Source organism: Eucyclogobius newberryi, unplaced genomic scaffold (genome assembly GCF_026437365.1).
Source record: "Eucyclogobius newberryi isolate DKJ021-1_F unplaced genomic scaffold, fEucNew1.0.hap1 SCAF_13, whole genome shotgun sequence".
Lineage (NCBI taxonomy): Eukaryota > Metazoa > Chordata > Actinopteri > Gobiiformes > Gobiidae > Eucyclogobius > Eucyclogobius newberryi.
In genome coordinates, this window is record NW_027315757.1 from 25770047 (window position 1) to 25797639 (window position 27593).

General features: G+C 41.1%; 2 protein-coding genes across 18 annotated transcripts in view; one reads left to right on the forward strand and one right to left on the reverse strand.

The window, feature by feature from the left end:
* dock6 (dedicator of cytokinesis 6) overlaps positions 1 to 4057 on the reverse strand; it is a 29961-nt gene extending 25904 nt beyond the window's left edge. The window contains exons 1-5 of the mRNA XM_072443074.1: positions 3867 to 4057; positions 2002 to 2089; positions 1022 to 1200; positions 774 to 842; positions 509 to 635 (exon numbers count right to left, since the gene is read on the reverse strand). Of these exons, the coding sequence (XP_072299175.1) occupies positions 509 to 635; positions 774 to 842; positions 1022 to 1200; positions 2002 to 2089; positions 3867 to 3916 (513 nt within the window). The 5' untranslated portion in view covers positions 3917 to 4057. The remainder of the gene's footprint in view (positions 1 to 508; positions 636 to 773; positions 843 to 1021; positions 1201 to 2001; positions 2090 to 3866) is intronic.
* Positions 4058 to 12912: 8855 nt separating this feature from the next.
* Positions 12913 to 27427, forward strand: elavl3 (ELAV like neuron-specific RNA binding protein 3). 17 transcript variants are annotated; one of them, XM_072443135.1, is made up of 7 exons: positions 12913 to 13397; positions 18210 to 18429; positions 18677 to 18798; positions 20693 to 20845; positions 20941 to 21173; positions 21789 to 21827; positions 22451 to 27427. In XM_072443135.1, the coding sequence occupies exons 1-7, from the start codon at positions 13389 to 13391 to the stop codon at positions 22797 to 22799; spliced, it is 1125 nt and encodes a 374-aa protein (XP_072299236.1). In that variant the 5' UTR covers positions 12913 to 13388; the 3' UTR covers positions 22800 to 27427. The 17 variants fall into 17 exon arrangements, with proteins under 17 accessions (XP_072299236.1, XP_072299242.1, XP_072299247.1 ...); XM_072443141.1 differs by having other exon boundaries at positions 12916 to 13397; positions 22472 to 27427; XM_072443136.1 differs by having other exon boundaries at positions 12925 to 13397; positions 18213 to 18429.
* Positions 27428 to 27593: the final 166 nt, after the last annotated feature.

A 27593-nucleotide genomic window follows, 5' to 3' on the forward strand; every position in this document is an offset into this window, starting at 1 on the left:
AGTCTTCAGTAAGCTACGTCACTGTACATTATTACAGACATACATCACCATTGTTTTCACTTTTATTACATATTTTTCAGCACACTGACTTTATGGACAGGACAAAATTAAGCATGAAATCGGGGTGTAGAATGGGGGCGACATTAAGTTAATTGTGATCAAACTCGTGACAAAGAGCCTGGCAAATGTACTGCAGCCTGTCATATTCATTATCATTGGGAATTTGCATTTCTTCACAATTTTGACATAAAGCCAAACTTTGTAAGATTTCAGCCAAACAAACATTTAGTTCATTGTGAGTTTTTGTATCACTAAAAACCTTTTCCACAGACCTGACATGTAATGTTTCTGGAGAAGGGTCTGTCACATGCTTGTCTCCATGGAGATGTTCTTACCTTCCATCTATCTCATGGAGAATATTCTTAAGTTTGGTTTGACCTTTCTATCTCTGTAGACTCATGCAGGTGTTGTCCGCCACAGAACCTTATGAGGTGCTTCTCTCATCTACCTGATCATCCTGGCGCTCGGCAGCGGCGACCTCATCCAGTTCAAAAGTCTGTTTGACCAGCCCTCGCTGCCTCTCTCTCTGCCGCTCGGCGTTATGAGGCGTGTACACAGTGCTGTATTTCTGGTATCTACAGGAAATTAGAAAATACACGCCCAGAGTTAATGGACCTGTCAATCATATGAATAATAAACAGAGTCTTGTATAACTTAAATAAACAATGTGATGGAGGTTAGTTCAACAAAATTGACATCAGACAGTAACATACTTTCTTTGAATGATGAGCCAGTCATCTGTGTAGACGGCCAAGGCATCTCTCACTCTGGGATCCAGTGGACTACATAGAAAAACATATAAATAATAAAGTAGGCTTTTAATATTTATGTTTATTCAGTGCGAGAGAGAAAAGGCTTTGCTCTCATCTTTAGTACTGTTTGTCCTATGCTGAAGCAATATTGTTCCTCTGAGTGTGATAATGGAAAGGGCAGGATGCTTGGCCATTGGCCATGGACTCACTCTTCTTCCTCGGGCAGCGGGGGCTCCAGTGTAGTGCACTCTTTGTCCAAATGGAGGAGCTCCAGATCGTCAGGCGGAAACTCCAGGAGCTGACGCAGAGGCCCGGGCTCCACCCCCGGGGCATGGCTGCTCACATACTCCTCGAAGTCTATGGGCTCCACCACATCAGTCAGAGGCAGCTGTCAATAAACTCAAGTTAGATGAGACTACACTTACAAACTTTAACTAAAACGTCTAGCAATTAAAGATCTGAGACATTTACAGTGTTAATGATTAAGTCTGAAGATCTCTGCAAAGTTTTGATGAGTTTTAAAGGCACACTTTATTTATTTTACATTTTTGTCTGTTGAATTTTTGTTTTGCTCAAACTAACTTTATTTCACGACATGTAGTTTAGTTTTCTCTGCTGTTGCTCTAAATGTACAGAACGTAGCTAGCTTGTTTCCTAAAGGCAGGAAAAAAAGGCACTTCAAGTAGCCTCTCAACAATGAATTTCCTCCACACACAGAAAGACAAACATTTTTTGTATCATTCTAAAGTCTGTGAGCTTGTAGTGTTCCTGTTGTTTATCTGGTCTTCTACAAGTGTTTCCTTGGTTTTCTTTTTTAGATGCCAGGTACAAACTAAATATTGAGCAAAGTCTTAAGACTGTAGACATTTAAAAGTATTAATTATGCAACAGTGATACAGTTTGTGATTATCTGCCTGGCTCAATTTAGTCTATTTTTGTTTTTGAGGGAATGCCAACTATTGTAATTTTGGATGTCACGACTGAAAAAGGTTGAGAACCACTCTATTAAACAATGGGTTGATAAAACTCAAATGAAGCACATTAATTTGTGCACTTGTTGGCGTTTATAATTGAAGCCTTTCCTCACATCTTTCCCCAGTCTCACTAATTAGTCTTCCCAAAAAGGGTTGTGGGCTCTGAGCAGGTTAAACACAGGCTTTAAAAGGGCTGTAAACAGTTGTTGACTCACAGGGTGGTGTGCCGCTCCTCGCTTCTTCGACAACTGAGGCGACCCATAGTCTCTGGTCACTTGTTTCCTGACCTCTGAAGCAACCGTCCTGGGACAAAGTATAAGCGGTTTGTTACAATATTATACTGGTTACATAAAAAGAATGTCCTAAAACATAATGTCTGTCATTTCCACTGGGTTAGTTTAACTCACAATTACATTGATTGAGCGATTGGAACATCCAGCTATACAGCACAGTCAGTTTGAATAGATTCTCACACGGTTTTTAGCTGCTGCTCACACTGATGCTGATGCAGCTGTTGTGAAAGGGAGTTTAACGGATCTCGCAAAAAAAAAGTGGAGTCTTGGCTCCAGAGACCAGGCACAGCGCCAACTCTGTCCCAGGCCTTTATGGACAAACAGCAAAAAGAGGATCACAAAAAAGACAAAGCAGGGAATAACAGCCCTCAAACTAAAACTATAGGCAGATGGAGGGTAAGTGGACTGTGAACGTAATGTACATTTTTGCCATTAAAAGCTGTGAGAGACTCCAAAGTTATGCAAACTAATGGATAATTGATTTTATTTTCCTTTTTATTTTGTCTCTCTTCGGCTGTTAAAAAGGGAAATTAAACAGTTATAGCGCCATCACCAAGACATCGTTTCAATATCCCAAATGTATAGTTCAAGTTTTCATAATGATATTTTGGATTGAAAATGAATATTTGTGACTTTGGGGACTAGTGTGCAAACTTATGCACGTCTATTTAAAACAGGAAAAAGGAAAGCTATGAACTGTAGGGGGGAAAACCATAACACCCCTCTCTCCCACCCTTTCCTGCATCCGGCACAAAACAATAGTGCAAGTCCCACCAAGAGGAGGACTCAAGTTATGCAAGTTCAATCTACAGGGTGATATATATATATATATATATATATATTTAAACATGAAAATCATCACATCACAATTGCGGGTTTGGAAATATGCTAAATTACAATATTGAGTGTTTTGTCGATAATCAAAATTAATCAAAATGACCTGAAAAAGAGAGAGAAACGTCTAATGAAATCTTCTAAGCATAACAAATACACAGTTTTATTGCTGCCTTGTTGTGCTTAATTTTATGGTCTGTTCATGTTTTATGCAACACTTGAACCTCACCCAAGACATATTCACAGTTTATCACATTCCTGATGCATTGTTAAAACACTGAATATTGATATTGAGATTTTTTGTCAATATCCAACCACCCGGCTAAAAACAAGCTGGCCAAACATGTCTCTAACTTACACTTTTACCATTTGTGTACACATTTTGGGAAACAACTGATCCTCCTCCTCACTGATCAGCAAATGCATGGTAAATAAGTCAAATGTGGCATGTTTGCACTGTTTATAGCTAAATTAATCCGAGTTCACAGCCCATACAAGTGATGCCAACTCAATCTGTGAAGAAGAAGAACCTGTTTATAACATGTGGAAACAGGCCATGGTTCTTTTCTTGCTGCAAAGGTGTTTTCTCACACTGGAACAGAACATATAACCCAGGTATCAGACACGCTTCCTCTTTACCAGGTTTTAATCTATGCACACTTCTCACTTGCAGAGAAGGGAGATTACCAGTGCAGTAGTAATAACGCTAAACTACACACAACAACAACAACTACTACTACTACCACAAAGCTGGCCAATAATACATCTAGATCTACTGCAGTATCACAGCAGATTAAGGGATCGCGCGTGTTATTTGAAACGAGATACAGCTGTGTAAATAAGAGGTTTAAGGATAAGCGTTACAATAAATCCTAGCTTAAAGGCTAAAAGTGTCCAGCGGGGTCAGTGTCTGTCTCCAGAGAGAGAGTTAAACAGTAACTTTTGCCATTTACCGGTTGATTTTATGCGCAAACGCCCTTCTTTCACTCGCCGTAGACGTCATTTCTTTTCCCCCATGTGAAGAAAGTGTAAAAGTAGAGGGAAATTGCCGCTGTTGCTGCTGCTTCTCCCCCCGCGGTTTGGCTTGTCCCGTCTGTGTTGTGGGCTCGGGACGCTTCCTCCTCCTCCACGCTGGGGCCCGACAGGAGCCTCCGTGTTGCTCCTAGCGGCCGGGAGACGCACACACACGCAGACACCGTGGAAAAGTTTGGTAAAGCACGCCTCGACTGTAACGCAAGCTACATCCGCTTAGACTTCAAAATAAATCTGCACCGTCGTCGTCAGCGAGATCAACTTTAAAGCGCTTGTTGTGAAAGTGGAAAGGACAAAATAAAGTCTGAAGAATAAAGTCTGGCGGTAATGTAACACTTGGATACCAGGCGCCATAAAACACCATGGGAGATGGGGAGAAGGAAGAAGAAGAGGATCTCATGTGCTTGAACTTGTGGGCTTTGAACTGAAGAATGAAGTCTAAAGAATAAAGTTTGGCGGTGATGTAACACTTGGATACCAGCTGCCATAACACACAAAAGTAGAAGAAGATTGATGATGATTTTTTTTTTCTATTTGAGGAATCGTGGATTGTCCTGCAACGAGGCTGAGAAAGTTCCTGTTTTCACCTACCCCCTATTCCCGCCCATCCCTGAAGTTGCTTGTGATTGGAAAATTAAGAGTGGTACATGACTATAATGTCACAAAGCCAGTTTACCACTCTGAACAGAAAGACAGTGGATCTGTTTACCAGATCAATATTAGCGTTATCAATGAACAAAATGTAAAATACTAATTACCTGAACAAAGACATGTCTCCTTTAACATTTGGATTGAGCTGGATTTATAAAGAACACCAGTGGAAAATGTAATTGTTTTTGAGGTGTCCTTTTTGAATGATAAAAAGTAAACAATGCATGAAAAAATATTCATTCGTTCTTGATTAAGATAAAACTCTATTCTGCATATTTTGTTCGTTATATTTGTTTGGCACCGCGTTCAAATGAAGTTGATTCTCTTTCACTGTCAAGAGTACTACTTCCGCTACTTTCCAACTTTACCCAGCGCCGTGTTCAGAAACCTCACCTGACCGGTTTGCTGTCACCGACACTGGAAACAGTGCTCAGACAACACCGTTTAGGATTACACGCGTTTCAGTTCACAACAGTGAAGGTCGCACGTTTCAGCTCCAGTACAACTTCCCTTTTTCATGGGTATTATTTGCTTGAATCAAAGTCCAACAACCAAGCATCATAGACATTTAGGCTACTGACCAACATCCAGAGGTAACATGGATGGTCTCCACCCCTAATACATTTAAGTGCATTTGTGCTGTGCATTAAACCCACAAACCAATAGCTGCGACATCAGGTGGAGGAACAAGTTTATACCAGTGTTGAAACAGTGTCCTAAAACCACTTCACCAGCAGGTGGGGCCATTTACCATGAAAGCTAGAGAAAGAAAGCCATGCCTCAAGTGCCTCAAGATTCAGTCCTCAAACGTGACCTCTACAAGATGAGACATTTGCAGCCGCGTTCATTGGTTCATTGTCAAGTGTAACTGAATGCTAAATAAATGTCCCCGATTTGATAGAATCATTAGGCTATAATTACTTGGCTATAAATATCAGCACTGATACATGTGAGGTAAATAAATCAAGCACGTGAACGCTATACTTCACTAAACCATATCCTTGTGTATGAGAAACAACACATTACCCTGTCAAAGTGAAATTAATAGAAGACCATTGTTACCGTCCTACCTATCTCAAACTCAAACAACTACTACGTTCTCTTTACATCGTACTATGAATTAATACTGCTCTGCTGCTGCTGTTTTTGTAGCCCTCCCCCCATCGTTCGGCGCCTCTATCCCGCAGTAGTCCTTTCAGCACCCTGGAGAGCGTCTGCAGGTAGTCGAGCTGTCCTCAGTGAGATGGCTGATGAATAGCATGAATTGTAAAGAAGAGATGTGAAAAATGGAGGAGCGCAGGCCAAATTAACCTTGCGTGACAGTGGCTTGGCTGCAGCAGAGCAGGGACAGACATCTTGGGGATATATGTTTATGTATGGAGAGGCAGGGCTGCAGCATCAGGCACACAGCAGGCACTAGTCTGTCTCATAAAAGAAAGCTAACAAAACTAAATGAAGCAACTGCTTTTCCCTTTGAAGCAGCAGCTCGGTCACGCTTTTCGCCCCAGTGTAGGAAAAGAAATGTTAATCTTCAGTAGAGCTAAACCATTTTTCAAATCCTGCACGCACAAAAAAGAGATTCTTTTAATTTTGGAAAACTTTTCATCCTTATATTGAAAATACTGTAAAATGTGTGGCAGAAGCAGTCATACATCTTCTGCATTTTTTTCCTATACCTACTCCATGTGTCTTCATCCGTCTGTCTGCACCTTTCCTGTCTGCTTACTTGCTTTTCTGTTCATCGAAGGCTTTCAATTCCTAGATCTGTACCATTGTTTGAGCGCCCAGCCCCCACAGCCGAGTGTGCCCCCACCTCTACAACCACCACTGCTGTGTTACCGAAGAACAAAAGAGAGAGTGTCAGACACCACCCACTAGATCTCTTTCACACCAGGGCCCCCACCTCAGTTCCAGATGGGGTTGCCTTTTTTTCAGGGCTTCTCTCAACCCCAAGAGTCCTTCAAAATGGAGGCCCCCTGCCCCCCTGAGACCACAACTCAGCTGCCCGTCATCCACCTGCTCAGTCGCCACGCGCCCACGGCACACATGGACACAGCCCCACTTCCCCTGCCCCTAACCCCCCCCCTTACACACACTCCCCGCTGCACGGGGCCCCATTAAAATCATTAACCACTTTTTACTGGGATCTGCTTTCAGGACATTACAAGCAGCAGTAAAAAAAGAAAAGGAAAAACTAACAACATTAACTCAGATAGCGGAAAATGACGAGCAGAAAATATTAGCTCAGTAAAGCAGACGCAACAAGAAATATCATTAGGAAAGTAATAGTTTTCTGGGGAAGCTTATCACAACATGAATTGTAATGGTAACACATGCTTTGATTCTTGGCTTTTTCAGCTGCTGCCAAAGATGAATGGTGAAATCAGTGCTCACCAGACTGAGCAGTGTAATCAATAATGCTAATTCGAATCTCCTTTCTGTGACGATGGGGCAGGCAGATGCACATCCACATTAAACATCTTTAGGAGGTTCTCTGCACTGACCTCCAACCCTGTCTTGACCTTTCCCCTCGAGGGATGGAGAGAAAAGTAAAGCAACAAGACACATCTGCCACAAGACAGCTGTTAACTCCATGAATGTTTGCGCTTCAGAGAAAAGTGGGTTGGAAGTGGGGCTGAAAGTATTAATAGCTAAATTACAGCAAATCTACCTAATTATGACTGGTCACAAAAAGCAGCAGCCTCTAAAGTGTTCCTGTCAAGCTGAAAATTATACAGCTGCACACTATGATGCAAATATCAGTGTTGCGGGAATGTATTTGTGTTTAAATAATATTAAGTTATGGTCCTTCAACATCTGGCAAAATAATCAAAATAAATAATAATAATGATAATAATGATGATCAAAAAACCCAGCATCTCTAAATATTTGAATTATTAAGTAAACTTTAATTAAGTCCTACATTTAGTAACTTAAGGGACTATACATAGATACATACATTTATTTGTTCAAAAGGAAATTTGTTGTGGAAACACAGGCTGCCACACAGAATGAATACGAAACGTAACACAGACATAGAGCATAATATTACTTTCATAAACATATAAAATATTGCAATATTTAACATATATATCTATACATATAACCTAACCAACATACATATTTTTTTCCTACTGCCATACAACCTATACATAAAGCTATTTTAAATGTACCAAAATGATAAAGAAAACGTGTTATCAGGTTTTTGCATCTTTGGCGATAACTTGCAATAAATGGGCTGAAAGCTGCACATTAGGCCCAGCCACCAGCAGCAGGCAGCCACAAATTCTCCATTGCTTTCATTACATGGTTGAGTGCATGCCACTGTCACTCACGAACTGAGATTTATGGAAATAGCCCTGTAAATGTAGAGCCACACGCCGCTATTAGCATCTTTGAACATATGCAGATAAATGCATATACGCTACTATATATTTACAATTTCTTTATGGCACTTGAGTCAGTTTTAGCAGCTTCTGTGTTGCAGGAAATGACAGAACCCCCAGCCACCGCCACCGCCACCACCCTCCTCCAGTCCCTGAGGGTTGGAGCACCCAAATCAATTGAAAAGAAAGAAGAGTGCACCGTGGTCCTCCCCCTACATCTGTCAGAGAGGGAGAGCAGGAGGGGCTGCACTCACTTGCAGTACAGGGGAACAATATCACTCCATCTGTCACAAACTGTTTCATCTCTTATGGGATGAAATATAGCTTGCAAATATCTACCTACATATCATCTATGTATTAGCTTACCAGTGCCAATGCTTCTGCCAATTCCCAGAACTATACGCAGTGGCTTTTTGTCTCGTATTACCACCCACCACTGCGCCCGCACTCTGAAACCACCTTGTAAATTATGCTTTTTAAGCCAAACAGCATGTTAAAAGAATTCATGTCGCTTAATGAAAATGGAAGCAAGTACAGTATTTGCATATAAAAAGTTCTAGCGTGTATATACAGAGCATCTGATCGAAAGCGCCATAAAGGAGAAAGCGGCATATTGCATTTTGATGTAAACTGTGAAAAAAAGTCAGCTGTGATCTACTGATAATATCTTTCCATTTCGAAAAGTGTTGTTGCTGTGTATGAAGGAGATGGGTGTTGCGTTGTTGTTGTTGCCTCTGTGCTGACAGGCTTTGCAATGTTCCATATCCTTTTTGCTATATCACATTTGTGCTATCAGGCCCGGTAACTGTTCCCAAGGCCTAGGAGAAAATGAAACCGTCGGCGAATCGTATCTCCACGCCGACGTCCGACACAACAGTGATCCGGCAAGCTGGAGGAAAAGCATAACCGAAATGGCCTGAACAGTAGGGAGGAAGAAACAATACAAAAACTGTACACATCCCCAAGAGTCATCTCTCGCAGCAGCAGGTAGAGCAGCCATCTCGGTCATTCATATTTAATTCCACAGGAGTTTCCGGCCAGACTAATGTGCTATTGATTTTGACTCTCCCATTACAGTACAAGGGAGGGGGCAAGAGCCTGGGCCAGAGAGTGAAAGAATCAGATTGAACATGTAGCAAAGGAACAAAACAAAACAAAAATACATTTTAGAGTAGTTTTTGTTATTATCATTTGTAGAGAAGCATCATCTCACACAAAAGCAATGCTACCATAATAGGGATTAGTCGTGTCTTTAGTATTGAATGTATTTGTTCAGCTTTTCATACAGATTGCACAGTAGTTGCACTGGTTGTTAAGTATTTCTGTTACTGTGCCTGTCATGTAGTTCTATGTGAAATTAAAGCAAGGGTAGTGCTAGATAAACAAAGAGACAGCCTGAGAGTGTAGTGTATTTAAAGTCTCTCTCCAGACATAACAATATAAAACATTAATAAGAGCAGCTTTCTGTAAAAGGAATCTAAGTGAAACATGTTTGACTTTGGAAGAGCTCCGAACTGTGGCAATTGTTCTCAAGGCCAGGAATCGACTCAAAGGAGAATTGATACATGTTGAAATATGTCAATATAAGCGAGTCGACAACGACAGTATACACTTTGGACCAAAGCAACTGATAAATCTATGTGGCAATCCTTTATCATGATTTTTTTCAATATGGTCAACGTTTTTTTGAAAGTTACAATGAAGTTTAGACAAAATACAGTATAGCAAACTGGACACTAAATTGCAAAATACAATCTATAAATGCAAAAATGACAAGAGCAATTACTTCAGAGACTTCCTCCCACCGGCCTGTCTACTCTAATAATAGCCTAAAGACAACACATCCAGACTGGCAGAAAGATATAGAAAGAAGGGAAGGCTAGGCAGTGAAAGTGCAGACCTTGAGGGAGACCACACAGAAAATATGCCAAATAAAACATGAAGCTTAGAATTAGGCCAGTTGCCATTACCAACAAATGTCCTTTAAAACGAGGCTAATTTAATTTTGGATCCTTTCCTAAAAGTAATGATCGCTTCAGTGAGTCTGCTTTCCAACACAGAATTGCCAAGAGCCAGGCCTGATGGAGAGGCCACTGAATTAACCAGACCTGCAGGCCTAATCATACTCCCCCTCCCCCGAGAACACACGCCGGCCGGGGCTATAGTGTCACTCTTACCCCCATCTCCCCATGCGCACTGGGCCAGCCGTCTACCACAGGCAATGTGGAGAACATGAGTGCGAACTACATGTAGATGTGGTGAGCAATATATCAAATATAGAGCTGATATTTGCACTTTTTAGCTTTAGGCCATAAATCTCCAGCATAGGCCAACATTTTGATTACACTGCTCCATTATAGGTTAGTTATAAAACAGGGTTGTTCTATTAATATCACCTTTATTATGCAGGGTAGTGCATTATATAGAGACAGTAATTGAGTTTGTAGTCATTTAAAGAGTTTATAGGCTGCTCTGGATTCTAACAAATGGGGATTGTTTGTTGTTTGAAGGTATGCAAATGTTTTATATCGTTTATAATAGTATACAATTTATAATAAAATGCTGCAAAAAAGAGCTGACTAAAAATATTGTATATTGTTAACTTCCAAATGATGATATATGGTGACATTTCTACACTTATTTTACAGTCATTTCTACATTTGTCTGATAATGACGTTTTAGCACATTCCTGTTGGATTGACATAATACAAACTGAATATAGTTATCAGGATACTCTCTCAAAATATGATATTTCTTCATTGTCCACCACTACGTACATATCAGAAACGTATTACATTATTCAGAGTAGAACAGTTTTAAATATTGAATATCTATTTTAATTACAAACCAGTGAATATTTTTGCTTGTTGTTGTATTTTGTCTTGTTTTTCCAATATTTTATTATCAATGAAACTACATTTTGTAAACATTTATGAAGCAAATAAAGCTGTTAGCCAGGTCTTCAGCCATATTTGTCTTTGAGCATATTTTGGTGAGTTTGTATTGTTTTTTTGGCTGAAGAACTTGAAAACAAGTAACATTTTTTCCTCACATCTAAGTGCATTCCTCAATATGCAAAAAGAAAGGGACCATTACAACAAAGCTCCTAATCACTGGAGGAAGAATAAGAAAATAATCAGTGGAATAACAAAAAGGCTTTTAAGCAAAAGCAATACTTGATCCTTGATTCAAAGATGCACAATAGGCGCTTCAAATGCCCTCTTACCCAAAGGGAGGCTTCAGCTGCCGTGCTACTAAGCAGGGCTCTAATGAGGGGCCACAATTAAGCCCATTTATTCACATTAAGTGTGAACTGTAAGTGGGGCTGCAGTCAGTCGACGGGCCTAGGTGCCTTTGTGTGACAAGAGCAGCTCTTATTTGCAGCATAAAGCCGGCAAAAACACAAGCACCTAATGACTGAATCCCTCCATCTCTTCTTCTTAGACGCTGATAAAAAGGAGCGGTGGCACACTCTGCTCACAGACTGACTCAAAGGCTCCAGCACATCCAGGCAGAGTTGAGTCACTGCTTGACAGAACAGTGGGGGCGGGGCTAAGACAGACTGACAGTGGGGCTCCATCTCTATCCTCTTATTAACGCTTAACGAGTGCTTTCCTCATGCAATATTCATCTTCACTAATATCACCCAAGCCCTGAGCTGAGCTTGCTACTTATGTAAGGCAATTATGTAAAATTTCACACAAGGCAAATGTTCAGAATGTGACTGGAAGTGGACTGTAGGACGATGACAAGACGATACCGAGTATAGAGGAACAAGCGGAAGTGCACTATATAAGGAAGTCGGTGCCTCGTTTGTCCTGATGGGAGAACGGAGGCATCAATACTCTGCCATTATAACAAGTGGTCAGTGTCAATAATGCAAACATATTCCTCCCACACCTTAGTGCCGGAGAGCCACAGATATCGGAGGACTCTTCAAGGTCAGCTGGGGAAAAGCCAGCCTGGCTTTCACTGCAGTGTGTCTCCGTGTCCGCTACTAAATCAATGACACAAAAAGCTAGTTACTTAAGACAATTTATCACATCCGAACATACGCAAATAAAAGTACCTACCAGACACAAATTAATAAATATGCAGTGATTTACACACCCACCCCCCAGGTCAAGGCCCTATGGGGGTCTGCACAGAAATAGGTCATTTGTCACACATGATGTCCCGGGGCAGAGGATGCATTATAGATGAACCCAAACAACATGTCTCAGTGAACACTCAGGAACAGGAAATTGCATGGGATGTTGTAAAGTTAGTCAAAAATCACTGCTGCACCTGACAGGGCAAAATTGACCCAAGAGGATGGTATATATTCCAGCACATTCACAGCAAGGAAAAACACCCCATTATTCTTTATTTTTAAACTTTCCAGACGTAGATTAATACATCTAATTAGTTATTCCCATATCTGCACCTGACTCTACAGTAAACCATCTGTCTGGTCCAGAAAGCTTGCCCTCATTCATCTTATTATGTCCTTTGTTTCTAGTCCCATATAATTATAGCGTGTTTTGGGCACAGTCTGTTGTAATTCACTACTTTGACGGAAACTAAGAGAATGGAGACGTACGAATGCCTGCCGTCGGGTCCGGCTCTTTTATTCACACAGACAAAAGTGTGAATGTGTTTTGCCGTGATTTCAAAACCGAGAAAAAGGAAATCAGGCTTTGCTAGAGGACAGGCGAGTGTGAGGAGCGAGAGAAATAAGTCTGCTGCCTTGTACTGCACCCATCTGCTCTGAAAGTGCAGGTGGAGGCCTATTCACTGCGCTCTGCATGTGAGTTAAGAGGGGGGCAGGAAGAAAGGCAGGGCACAGAGGAGGAGGGTGGATGCTGAGGCAAGGGAGGGGGCTCTTGGTTATCTCTCCTAAAGGGGATAATGGGAGAAGAGCGCATTGCAATGGCTGCCGTGTAGTACCCTCCCTGCACAATTAGCCAATCAGCTGCGCGCGCTGCCAGCCAGGAGGACGCATAAAAGAAGAACATTGCAGCAGAGGCACAGAAGGAGACAGAGAGTGGAGCAGGGAATTACACACAAAAAACAGACAAAGTCAAACACCCTCCCCTGGACACACCCTGCCGCTGAGGAGCACTGCTTCTTCTCTTTTTTTCTGAACCATCGCCCACGCCACTCGGAGAGAAACACTCCCTCATCGTCATCCGGCAGAAAATCCCTTTCTCCTCATTTTCATCCTATAGAGGACACCTACAATCGCAAAGGGCTGAGATTCCCGGACGAAATTGTAATTTTTTTTCCTTTTTTTCTTTTTTTTCTTTTAATTTGGAGACCTGACACAGAGCAAGAGCCAAATATTCTAAAGGCCGAAGAGCTTGGAGACTTCAGCCCAAGATCAGCGCAGAGAAGGACCTAGATTTCTTGCATTGTACGTCAAGAATGGTTACTGTACGTATACCTCTATTTCTCTTGTTTCTTGTGTGATGGAGAGAGCGGCATCCTCACGGTGTGTTGGCCGTGGTCATATGTGCACACGTGTCCTTTTATTGTTACACCAGATCAAATATTAAGCTTGGTTTGTTGACATGCCTGCACACAGACGGTGTTAAGGTTGAATAGTGTTTGTTTAGTATGCAGGCTTGTGCTACTATGATAAGATTAGACCGATGATAGTGATAATTAGCTTCCTCACACTGGAGGATGCGCTATGCTTGAGAGCTCCAGGACTGCAGTCGTCGTCTGCCATGTATAAGTCTGGAACCTGCCATTTTCCATCACAGCCTTTAGTGACAACCAGCAGGACTGCCAAATGTCGCATCTGTGAATAGAAGGGAGCCGTGTAAAAGGACAAGGATTTGGAGGAGCCACATTACAGAGCTAAAGCAGAGAAACACAGTGAGACGCGCAGTGGAGGAAGCTGTCTTTCTCCACTTGGCGCAGCTAAGGATGCTGAAGACGGCTCTATGAGACAAAACATGATGCCGGAGGCTGAGGGCCCATCCAACAAGGCAAAGGAAAAGGGTCGAGTCACTCTGGGAGGGAGGGGGGAGGGGGCGATTACGCATCCATTGGTTTGCATTGATTCAGACAAAGTCCGAAATTCCTCAGGATTCTCGTTGCGATACAACCGACTAAACGGGACGGGAAACCTTCGTAGCGGCGATAGTAGTGTACGCAACAACACGCACATCCACGTTTAAGCGCTTTTTCCCGCATCTCTGAGGCGCCAGAGTGATCCACGCGTGCACCGCGCCCGCAGGACCAGGGGAGATGGAGCGGTGATAAATGAGAGCTGTGCCGATGGCTGGATTGGGCGTGTCTCTGCCGGACAAACGCACCAGGGCCTTTGAGCCCTAAAAGGCCCGCTCTGATTTAGCACTTGACATCTTACATGGTCGACAGCGTGGCGTTTCTCATCACGCCGAAATCAACGAAGGCACATTCGCGTTAAAAAATGTGACACATATAACAATAGCATAAATCCAAAAAATGACTTGTTTCATTACATCCTCGTGTTTTGCAGCGACCAAACAGTTGAGCAATGTACTGTGCAGTCAGAGATAAATGGCACACGTGTCATTTCAGATGGTATTCGTGTCCACACAAAGGGTGTGAGAGCTAGCGTTAGCATGTTTATTATGAAGTATCCGCGCGGGTCTTAAAGGGCCAGACCTCGTTGTGTGAGAGTCGTCCAAATGTACTTGACGTGCCTCCAGTGAAGCCTCCTCTGTTCCTTTGTTCTCGTTACCTATTGTCCACGCGGGCCCCGGTGTCACGCCACAGTGGCCCCTGCACATGGTCCGCAGTGCTCCACGTTGTACCGCAGTGCCTAGCAAATAAAAATGTTGAGTCAGATAACCTTCCACTTACACAATTCAAGGACAAGGACAGCCATCCGCTACCAGCACGCCAAACAATACACCGAGAGCACCCAGACATCGACTAGATTGGATAAACACTTTATACTTGTGTTATTTTACATTTCAAACGTGTGGGGGAAAGAAAACAAAGGCAATTTTTGAAGCTAACCTAATTGTCTCTCAACTTATAGCCTCGGTTATGTTAATTGCAATTATGTAAGCATGCTTTCCTCTTGTTGCCCGTAGCTTCGTATAATTACGCACAACAAACAAATACAGGAAGAGTGGAACGTTGCCACTGTACAACATGTGGCGTCTTATTTGGACCCTTTGTCTTTACAATCAAAAACACATGTGGCTAAGAGCGTGAAAAAAAAAATAAACCAGAAAAGGATAAGTCAACTGGTTTTAGTGTTATCGTTTTTACACATAGTAAATTAAACCGCGTGCATCAATTCTATGAATGAGCATCCGCAAATAAGTAGTAGAGTTGTAGATTTTGGTCTGGACTTGGCCGTGGCGTTTTTGACTCGGATCTCTGGCAACTGTAACACTCATTGTTCCCAGAGAGTCCTGCAGCCTCTAGCCACGACACAAAGCGCCACTGTTTACATTAATATTCATAGTGCTGCCATAGCCCGAGTGAGGGAGACGAGGAGGAACGGGTGGCTCTTTTGTTTGCTCGTTTCAATACATTTATTCAGCAAAAAGGCGCTGCGCTTCATGAATGCCTGCACAAGCCCTGCCTTTAAATAACGAGTAAATGAGAGAACGTGCACTTTCTGCAGACTGTTTGTTGGAAATCCAAAACAAAAACGTGTTATGCATAGAACTTACTTGCAAAAGGCAAATTCTGCTTCAGAATTTTATAAAATGGGAAGTATTTTCAAGAGCTTTTCAAATGCAAGTATCCGAAAGCCACTCCCTTTTTTTTCAGCACGCTGGAGAGCGCCCCGTGCACAAGGACTTGCTGCAAGACAGATTTGTCTCCCCGAGCCTTTTGATGGTGTCTGCTCACATCTTATCAACAAGGAGCACATTCACGCCGCTCAAATCTTTAAGAATTCTTTATTTTTAGTCTGCGTAGTGAGGAACAGAGACCGGCCCGGATGCACACCTCTGACACGAGCTGTGACTCCTGTCGTCGTGTTATTTTACAGCTGCCACCGTGATCCCTTAAGCTGCAGAGAGTGTGGCTAATGCCCTTTGTTCACTATAATCCCGTAATCTGTGTTATTTAAAAGGCTCATTTACACTCCAGCCTAGCATTCACTTCTGATTCATGCCGTCCAAAGAAAACACATCTTTGCAAAATGGATTATAATGCAGACTACATTCAAGAATACATACTATAACATAGAAAACATTATGATACATACATGTGTCTTTCTTAGCATGTTTTTCATTCACTGTATCAGCATTGAAACTAACCATGTAGAATCTAGTCAAAGCACACAATTCTCCTTTAGTGCATTACTGCATTTGGAGCAGAAGTTAATTTGAGAAGCTGTTTGCTGGCATGAGACAAACACAGAGCTTTCGAGCGCATTTACATTTACGGTATGTTTCAATGTTTGCACGATTTCATAGTGTGCAGTGTAGGTGGTACATGGGCTGTGCTTGGCAAAGGAGGCAGGCCTCTTGTTTGCGTGAGAGAGTCTGGGTTCATGCGTTTGGCAGAGGAGGAAGGGCTGGTGTTTGCGTGCAAGTCTGGAACTATGTGTAGGCGATGGCGCTGATGCACTGCATAAAATATTAAGGGAGATCTCACCGGGCCCCAAAATAGAAAAAAAGTACCAAGCCAACTCCTTAAATTATCAAAGCTTAAATAAAAGGTTAGGTTAGGTTGTGGAAGCTTTGAAAGAGTGTACTCATAAGACCTCAGAGTTGCATGGATACAAGCTTTCCCTAGAGTGATAATTTTGTCTTAGTTCGAAGCAGCAGTGTTACTGGGTTAAACTTAAACACAATTTAGTTCCTGACATTTTAACAATAACGAGGAACTCAAGTTAAATCCTTATTTGGTAGGTTATTTCAACTCTAACTTTAAAGCTGTTCTTTCTAAAGCCTAGTAGTTACTGCTTGTGTCAGCCGTTCTCGGTTACTGGCCTATACTCAGTGGTCTGTGAATTATATAACTCCATAACACTGTTCACTGGGGATGTGTGTTCTGCTACGCTGAGGGTTATTTCAGTTGGCGAGAGAAATTTGCCCTAATATAACTTTTCGCCTTTTGTCATATTCAGGACACGTTCTCTCTGCCCCATCAAATACTAAGACACATAGAACATAACAGCAAGGTTTTTTCTTGCTTTTACATATGGCGGATTGGTATAAAACTGCCATTCTAGATTCACTTGAAGTATTTTATTTTTAGTCTTTCTCATGTCATCTTCTTGTCATAATCAATATGACTTAACAGCGCCTTCTTGCTTCTCTAGTGTCATATACTATTAATTCACAGAGGAAAAATGACCTGTATTTCTGCCCTTAATATAATGCTGCAAACTAAAAGTAAAAAGCTTGGAGAGAAGAATTAATATTCAGCCTGGAGAAACAATGCAGTCTTTGAGGGACCGTTACCTGGGCAACCTGAGTGGAGGTGAACTCAAAGGAAGATGGCAGGTTAGAAGGCAGGTCGGCGCGTGTTTTCCCAGACCGTGTTGAAAAAGCAGTGCAAAAGGACACTGGGATTTAAAAATAACCCAAAGGAACAGTACAATGTAGCAGCGGTAAAACATGGCATATAAAGATGCAAATGAATCAATAGACTAAAGGAAAAATAGACTAGGAAATGTCCTGTTGTGCACATACAAAAGTCTAGAATCCATTTTGTGTAATGATGTTATAAGAATACCCCTTGATTACATTATGCAGAATTACTATAGTTTGCTGATTTCAAGATGAATGCTGTCTGAAAGAGTAGAGTGAAAGTAGGACAGACCACACAGATGTTATTGAAAAATCTTTTGTAGCTCTAATTAAGAAACATTATGAACTCTATGAACTACACGATACATTTCAAGTCACATAATCTCATATTTATAAGGTCTTTATTTACACTCTCTGTGCCTGTCATGGCTCTTAGTACTCTTGCTCTCTCCAGTCCCCAGTCTCTAGCTTGGCCTTGCATGTGCACTCATTACTATTATTCGTCCCTGTGAAATGATGTAATGGCGTTTGACCCTGGAAGAGAGCGTGGGGGGAGGGGGACCGGCCACTTTGACATCTGCAGGACCACAGGCAAGGAGTGCAAGCACTGGAAAGATAGGGAAAAAATATATATGCAGGGGGGGGGGGCATGTAGTCATTCACTCAATATTGATTCCCCACATCTGGCTACAGTGACAATGTTGATGACCAGTTTGAGTTATAAATCTAAAATACATCTCTTTCTCAGCAGATAATCAGCACCATGGAAACCCAGGTATCCAATGGCCCATGTGGAACAAGTCTGCCAAATGGTCCGGTCATTAGCACCAATGGTTCGACGGACGACAGCAAAACCAATCTGATCGTCAACTATCTGCCTCAGAACATGACCCAGGAAGAATTCAAGAGTCTGTTCGGTAGCATCGGAGAAATTGAGTCCTGCAAGCTAGTCAGAGACAAAATTACAGGTAAAAATCAATTCATTTTAATAACATTTTGCTAGTTAAATCATAATGTCTTTGGTGATAGTGATTATTATTTTGTATTTATTTATATGTGTATTTATTTTATTATTTTACAAAAAAATACATATATACATATTTACTTTTGTTATCATTAGATATGTTTTTGTTGCATGTACAATTTTCTAACTTATTGTTTATTAAGTCAATTTCTCCACCCCAATAAAACTCTGTTCTATCTATCTAATTTTAGATGTGCCTTTGTGTCCAGGTCAGAGTTTGGGATATGGATTTGTAAATTACGTTGATCCAAATGATGCTGACAAAGCCATCAATACACTCAATGGTCTAAAACTGCAAACAAAAACAATCAAGGTAAGAAGGATTTACTATATGTTTTTCGTTCTTTGGTGTTGGGGTGATAAAAGAAAGAGGAAATTGGTGTCTGGAGCTCGGAGATATGGTAACAGACGTGACAGAGGGAGGGGTGTTTGAGGGGGCCAACGGGTGCAGCGCCTACAACAAAGGAACAGAAAGAAAGGGTGAAAAGAGAAAAACGAGGAGAGTGGAGGTCAGAAAGCAAGGGGCGGACAGCACGCAGAGGTTATTGTGATGGAAATGTAATTAGGGTGCCTGACTGTGGAGCACAAGGGTCAGTCCAGGTTACCCCATCTGCCCACAGTTCTGGCTAATTAGGGCCTTCCTTTGTCCCTAAATCAGATGAGGCAAAAGGGGAGCATATTATAACACAATACTTCCCTTTTTTGTTTGTTCACCCATCCCTAAAACTGATCAAAGACAAGCAAGATTGAGACAAAGTGCAGCATCCCCAAAATACAAATCTGTGAACAGCAGAGCAAATGATCAGGTTCAACAGCTGTTCGTGTAATGAGAGGTTCATTTCAACATAAGTCAATGAAATACGAGCTGTCTTGTAATTTAATGAAATTCAAGTTAGATGTTTTCATTGATCCAATACCCCTTCTAACATTTAAAAATATTGCAAGCTTTGTTGAAAGGCAATATAGTTAAGTCTATAAGAAACAACTATATGCACATACAAAATGCAATATATGTTAAATGATTAATTAGCAAAAGAAAATGTAATTCTGTCAACTGAACAAAAGTTATGTTTAATTGTTTACACTAGAAGCAAAAAATATGTTGACTTTACTTCTTCCTCTGACTTTGAAGAGGACTTCAATGGAGAGAGCGAGTGAAAGCTGGTTTGGGAGTGGGCCGCTGTAGATGGGTAGGGGGTAGCACAGGGAGCAGAATGCCAATGACAGGATTAGGGGCCATATGGGCTCCAGGCACCATCTGTACTGTGGGAGCGACAGGGAGAGGGTTAATTATAGGGCAGCCTCCCCGAATACAGCAACTCCCCCATGACTCGTCCAGCACCCGCTAATCACTGTACCACACAACCCTCTTCTATGCAGGCTGCAAAGTCCAGACATAATAGACATGGGTTATGGACAAACAAACATCAAACATCAGCCCCTGCATTCAACCCAACATATAGGCTGCTAAATAATGTGGGGGAAATGTTTTCATGTTGTCAAGGATCCTTAGGTCTTATTATGTGCTGCTTGCCTTACATTGTTTGCTGTTTGCCAGTAGAGCCGTTTTGTCCCTGGAGGATACAGACAAAGGAAAAAGGCAGGACAGAGGAGCTCAGCCTATCACAGACAACACTCACTCTGTTTCTCCATCACGCAAAACCACAGCAGCACTCCTAACAATGGACCAGGCAGTGCTATATACATCATACATGAGTTTACACGCTTCCACTCACACAAGACTAGAAGTGTGACTTTACATCGAGGCGAGAAGATGGAAAGTGAAAATGAAGTGAAAGGAGGCAAACAGGCAGGGAATCATTAGGGATGTAAACATCACAGAAAAATCAGATGCTTCAGCATTAATTAACTCCCTGGTGGATTAAAAACAAGCTAAGACTGTTTTTCAGCGTATAACAAAGATGATTTTTGATTAAGTTTGGTATCAGCTCTAGACATGCTGCAGACATCCCTATGTGTCACGGCAGCACTGTGTCATTTCACTGAGCTTCAAGGCTCTGATTAAGTCCACAGATAGCACAAAGGCAATGGCCTGCACAAAGGCTAATAATTAGAATTTAAATGACTGGATTCTTCACCCTTAAGTGTTAGCTCAGTGTGTAACCATTTACATTGTTAAAAGATGCTACTGATTTCAAAATGGTGCATCTTTCGTACTATAAATATATGTTTTTTGTGTGCTCTAGGTATCATATGCTCGTCCCAGCTCAGCGTCTATTCGTGACGCTAACCTATACGTGAGTGGACTACCCAAAACAATGAGCCAGAAAGACATGGAGCAACTGTTCTCCCAGTATGGTCGCATCATCACATCTCGCATCTTAGTCGACCAAGTTACAGGTATACCTCGAGGTTCCATCGTCATTGTCTTGGATTTCCTCTGATTTCTTTGGTTTTACGACAGCCCAATAGTAACATTTCTGTGCATTCTTTTGACCCAGGCATATCTCGAGGAGTGGGATTCATCCGGTTTGACAAACGGAACGAGGCGGAGGAGGCCATCAAAGGTCTGAACGGACAGAAACCATTGGGAGCCGCAGAGCCCATCACTGTCAAATTCGCCAACAATCCCAGCCAGAAGACGGGCCAAGCCTTACTGACTCAACTGTATCAGACAGCTGCCAGACGGTACACGGGGCCCCTGCATCACCAAACTCAGCGGTTCAGGTACTGAGCCTTTAACCTGTATCGCTGCTCTGTGACTCACCACTAACAACACACATATCTGTAAAACCATCGCTTTCAAACAAGGTCCCAGGTCACTTCACTATGTTCTCCATCGGAAGCGGATGCAAATGACTTCACGGCATTGACTCCGTTCGAAATTTGCTTGTGAATGCAGTTTCTGGCAAAGGTTAAAAGGATATTTGTAATTGGTCTTCTCCGTAATTGTTTGTGGAACCTTTTTATGCAATATTGTCTGTCCTTCATCATGTTTTTATTGTTTATTATTTACAAAGTGTGTCCTAAAATGGCAAAAGTACAGAGAAGGGAATTGAAATGACACAGACGTACTGCAGAAGCTGAATTTAGTGTTGAGTTTAAACATACTACAAAAAGCTAACACACTGAACGCTTGAGGAAATGGACTGTACTCAAGACTATTATTTGACATGGCATCTGCTTGTTGAATGATTTGGGGCTTGCAATGAGGTGAAGGTTGCCCCCTAGAGGCCAGCCGGCAAAGGAGCTACATTTGAACGTCTGAAGGCCCTTTTTGTCCTTGTTTTAGATCTCATAACTAACCTTTGCATCCCCTTCATTCTCCCTCTTGCGTTGCAGACTCGACAATTTACTAAACGCCAGCTACGGAGTCAAGAGGTAAATGCCAAAGGTGTCCTTCCGAAAGCATCCGTGCCAAAAAACAAACAAACAAACCTGAAAAACTGGAATACCGTCTGCTTGTAGCGTTTATGTCCATAGATTATCATCAACCATCATATTATAATAGTTCAGAAGGAAAAAAAAAAACATTGAGCGTAAGCCATCGTGTAGCGTATGTCCAAAAAGCAAAGTATTCTGGCATGGCTTTGTTTACGTTATCGTCTTTGTTATTTGATTTAAGAGGTATTTTGTGTGTGTTTCTTTGTGTGCTTTAATGTCCCCTTTTTTCACCAGCATGGACATGGCGTTTGCGTCTCCTCAGTTCTTTACTTTAAATCTGATTTGCCTTTCATCCCTCTCTATAGGTTTCTGTGTTTTGTTCCTGTGGTTTCAGTTGGACATTGTGATTCATGGTTTTTAATTTTGTTTTTTACACACAGGCTATGGTCAGCAGATTATGCAGATTGCGTGGGTGCGTGTCATTTTGTGTGAGAGCAGGTGGTTTTGCTGCCACAGTGAGAAATTGAAGAGGGGCCTCGACTCCATACCTGACTAAAGATCATTTTATATGAGACAAGCTCTGAAAGTTGCGTTGAACTTCGGAATGACACCCATGGTAGCTCTCCCCCTCTCTTCCCCAGATTCTCGCCCATCACCATCGACAGCATGACCAGCTTGGCGGGAGTCAACCTCAGTGGGCCCACCGGAGCAGGATGGTGCATTTTCGTCTACAACCTGTCCCCCGAGGCCGACGAAAGCGTCCTGTGGCAGCTCTTCGGACCGTTTGGCGCCGTGACCAACGTCAAGGTCATTCGCGACTTCACCACCAACAAATGTAAGGGCTTCGGCTTCGTCACCATGACCAACTACGACGAGGCTGCCATGGCCATCGCCAGCCTTAACGGGTACCGCCTGGGAGACCGGGTGCTGCAGGTGTCCTTCAAGACCAGCAAGCAGCATAAGGCCTGAAAAAGTGTGAGAGACAGGGGCCAGTGGGGCGAGCTCCTGCAACCTTTGGGGAGGGCACTTTGAGCTCCCTGTGTTTTCACTATATTTGGGCCTGGACTTAGTCTCTCTGACATAATCTCACACAAATCCATAATATATTACCACAAAACAGACATTCAGACGCACTCACACATATGATCGTCCATACACGAGCAAAACACCGATCAACACCGATGGAGTTTTTGTTTTCTCTTCTTCTTATGCGACATGAGAGTCCTTCCCTGTATATTTGCCTGGATTGAATTAGATGGGGGTACGTAGCTGATTGGTTATATAGGGATAATAAGAGCTATCTATTTAGGAGACAGTTTAACGAATGTGACAGAGAATGTGTACTTAGTGCTTTGATTGAATTCAGGCAAATTATGATGACACATGATGAACAAAAAAGAAAACGATCAAAATTTAAATGAATATGTGCAATTTACCCAAACACTTAAACCACAATCTCTCCCAATATGTTGCTGGAGAGAATGTAGTCACTTTTTTACACTTGGGCATTTTGAATCGAATTGAAGCGATTTTTTTAGATCAAAGAAAATGAAATTAAAAACAGTGTTCTCTTATATACGTCTATTAAAATATAACTATATATTCAATATGTAAGGTGGTTATAATAGCCGAGTATGTAAGCATTTTTCTAGAAACTTTGACTACTGTTTCCTGACCTGCATTAGGTGGTGCCTAGTGTGAAGGCAGTTTCTCTACCCTTTATGAGCCTGTTAGCTTAGGCCCTGCAATTTACGTTCAATAAAATACTGGTCACAGAGAAGAGTAGTTGGGAAACCATCAAGTTCACCTCACAGTCTTATGCCAACATGTCAAATAGCTCACACATATCACAAATCACAGTTTGATATAATAAATATTTATCACAAACAGAAAGGCTCCTAGGGAAAGATGCACACGAAGCAGTGGCAGTGCTCTCATGGTGACAGCCTTTGTTAATGAATCTCCGGAGGGCTTATGAAAGATGAGGGGAAAACCATTTCACGACCACGCAACCATATCAAAAATTTAAAACAATCACATTTTGCATTATTTATCATCGCACCTTTAATATAGATCACAAACCATTTTATATCACACAGCATAGAGAGATCCCTTTAACATGATTTTCTGGTGTCATCATCGTCGGAGAAATGCAGTGTATATATGTCAGGTTGGTAAAAATAGTAGCACATATATCAAAGTAATTGGAAATATGTGCACATTGTACAGCTCCACAGAAATGGTCTTCAGCAGGTTTGCAGATGAGTGAAACAAATTTAGGGCACCGGCATTATTGTGAATTAGGTTACAGTCATGTGTTTCAGTAAAACACAGGCATTGCAAGCCAAATGCTTGGTGCACAAAAACAGCACTGCAGTTCAAAACATTCAGAACCGACTTGAAACTGCCAACAGCAATTTAAAAATGATTTAAGGAGAAAATGACCAGTTCCTCCAGCTTTGCCAAATGCTCTTCAAATGTATTTAAAATCTTTTCCTAAAACGCTTCAGAGAAAACTTTGAACTCTCTGCACTCTCAAAAGATGACTGTACAACATCACACCTGACATCTTTTACTCCTGTTTAGTACACAATATCATATTTGTTCGCTTCAGATCCATTAGCCACTATCACAAAAATAGCATTTCTTAAAATATCCCAGCTGCATGGAAATTATTTATGACACCCTTGATGAAGCATTAAGGCCAACCTGTCTCACTGAAATGTCTGTACCAGACAGTAGTGAGATCTACCATTGGGAGAGCTAGTGTCTTTCATTATCAAGACATCTGCACATCATCATCGATAAAATGAGGTCAAATATATACAAAACATTTTTCTTTTCTAAATGACGCTGTGTTAGCCAAAGAGGACGATCTCTTTGAAAGGAGTACATTAGAGATAAATCTATTTTTATACATACAAAGGAAAAAGATCTTGTGCTGAATTTTTACAGATCTTAAGCTTGTAAAAATTGGGACATCGCATGGCTTTATTTTAAACCCTCTGATCTTTGCAGAGCAAAGGGGACCAAGCATGCGGTGTGTGGGTGGGGATTTAGGGAGGGGGTGAAGGCACGTTGTATCTCATACAAACTTAACTGTTCAACCATTTGAAAATTGACAGCTAGTTGTATAACCTGACACACATCTGTACGCGGGCGCTTGTCGCTCACATCTCAGTCCTGAATTTGTGTACAGTGCTGCTTGAATGATGGTGCAGTGAAGCGAAGTTCTTTGACTTGAGAATCCTCGACAAAGCTGTGGTGACACTGGCTCATTGTCAGGCTGAAAACTACTCTACGCTGCAAACAGTGAAACGTAGATTCAGACAGGGACAAACATTCATAATGGACATCAAGCATGATTCTTTATGAGATGTAAAATTAGCCAAATAGCCAAAGAATTGCTTTGCAAGGCAGTACAAAGGACACATTAAGACTAACTATATTATTCCCTGTAATCGCTGTACAAATCTATGTTATATATTAAATAAGGACCCTCTACAATTTAAGTTATCATCTGTTGTTAAAACCTAAGTTGCGCATATCAGTTTGCATTACAACCTACAGCCACTACTAAAACAACTTCTGTAAGCACCCTCACTTGCATACACTTTATCCAGAACTTATCGAAATGCATATCAAAATTAATATTGGGAAAAATATGCACATATAGAGATTTCCCCTATATTAATATCATCCACTTGTCTTGAGTGACCAAGTTTTGGAAATTGTCAACATTGCACCATTTCGAAGAATAGGATGGCTACTGTTTCACTCCCAATGATTGTTGCTGCTGTCTCCAGAGCTAACCACAGCAAACCTAGCCCTTAGAATCGAGGCAGGAAACCAAGCACTCGCTGAGACCAGAGAAAGACCACAGCCCCAACTGGCCATACACAGTCTATACCACCCCTTATGTATACGATCAGTAGAGAGCCAAGGACCATGGCAGGAAACAGTACCACTGCTTGAGCAACAACAATAATCATTAAAAAGACAAAAAAACTTTCCTATGGAACAGTAAGTGCAATGTGCTTTGTTTTTATATTGACTGAGAACAAATGATATATATTTTTAAAAAAGAAAATTAAATGTCACGCTGAAAAGGTTTGCAGAAAAGTGAAAGGAGCAATTGAGGACAGCGCTCATTGATAAACTTACATAATCGCTCCCTTAAGCCCCTAATTTGTGCTCTGTCCATGCAAAATAAGAAACGGCATATTTGGCTTATATATTAGACCAATCCTCAAATATGTTGAAAGGGATACTGTTGATATATCATGAGTCTTAGCCCATGTCAATTTCAAATATAATTTATTTCCTGTAACCGATTGCTTTCATTTACATATCAATAGTCACTTGTTCAATTAGCGTATTTGTGTTGTTGATGTTGCCATAGAGGACACACATGATCAAACAATTTTGTTAGGTTGCATTGATTGGGTACAATTCTTTCTGTTTCTTCCATTTATTGAATTAGTTGCAGTTTTTTACAGTGTATGCAGATTTTAGACTTAGTTAGATTTTTTTATTTCAATCAAACTGTGTTTAATTGTGTTTGTAAAAGTCTGTGGTAGCTTTTGTTGCAACATAAAATAATTTAAACTGAAAAAATTCAAAATAGCGCCAACAAACTTGTATTATTTGGGCGACTTTAAGCTTGTAGTTTTAACTTATTGTTAACTTAAAAAACTATTTATTATGATTATTATTATTGCCTCGTACAAAGTATGTTTGGTGTATATTTATGGTTTATTTCATTATATTTGCAAGTTTAAAAGATTTTAAGTTTGCCAAAATTGTGGTTACACCATTTTGTTTCTTAAAGGGGGACAAATAGAAAAACAGCTTTAGAAGTACAATTTGGAATCGTTCTCCATAGTCAAAGAATGCACTGCTATATTTAACTAATTGAAGTGTATAAACATACATGCTGTGTGCTAGATGTTATGCCTTTACTGCCTGTGTTCTGTTTGTCTTGTTAAATGAAAATCTTTTAATTATTTAATCTAATCACAGTCTTGTTTTTTCAAACCACTTGGAGAACCCTTGAGACATGGGACAGCCCCTATAGCCAGACGCTGGCCCAGTTTTGGGTCTAGCAATTAGCAAGGACCAAAGGGATGTCCCGAGTTTGAGCCACTCACAAGACACATTCCTGTCATTGCTATTGTCAATAAGCCAATCATGTCGTTTCAAAAACATATTTATTTAGGCTTTGGCTTCAGGAAAAATGTCTTGTGAGTTTTTGAGAATGACAAAGGGTAGAGTGGTCTTCTGTTTCTCAACCAACTGTATTTTGTGTCTATTTATTTAGAGGGGACGCAGTAACTTAGTGATGTTTTTCTTACATTTGCCTGGAATGGTAGAACAAATCAAAACGGCAAAAATGATCAAAAAACAATTACAAAATCTCACACTTCCAAACATGACCAAAACGAACAAAATTTAACAAAGAAAAAATAAACCTTTCAGTTTAGTCTAGGATATTTATTACTGGGATTTCTGCTGAAGACGCTTGAAGACTTTTTCATGGAATTGTTTAATTATTTGTACTTTACATGCCAGAAAAAATAAAATAAAAGTTACAAATACTTGTGTATTATTCATTACTATAAGTCATCTTTACAAAACCTTTGTGAACTGAGGTAAAGTGCAAACCCATTAGCCAAATTGACTAATGACTACCTTCATAATTAATGATCTAATTGTTATAATCAGTCAAATATTAATCAAAACTCACAGCTATTATGTGTTATT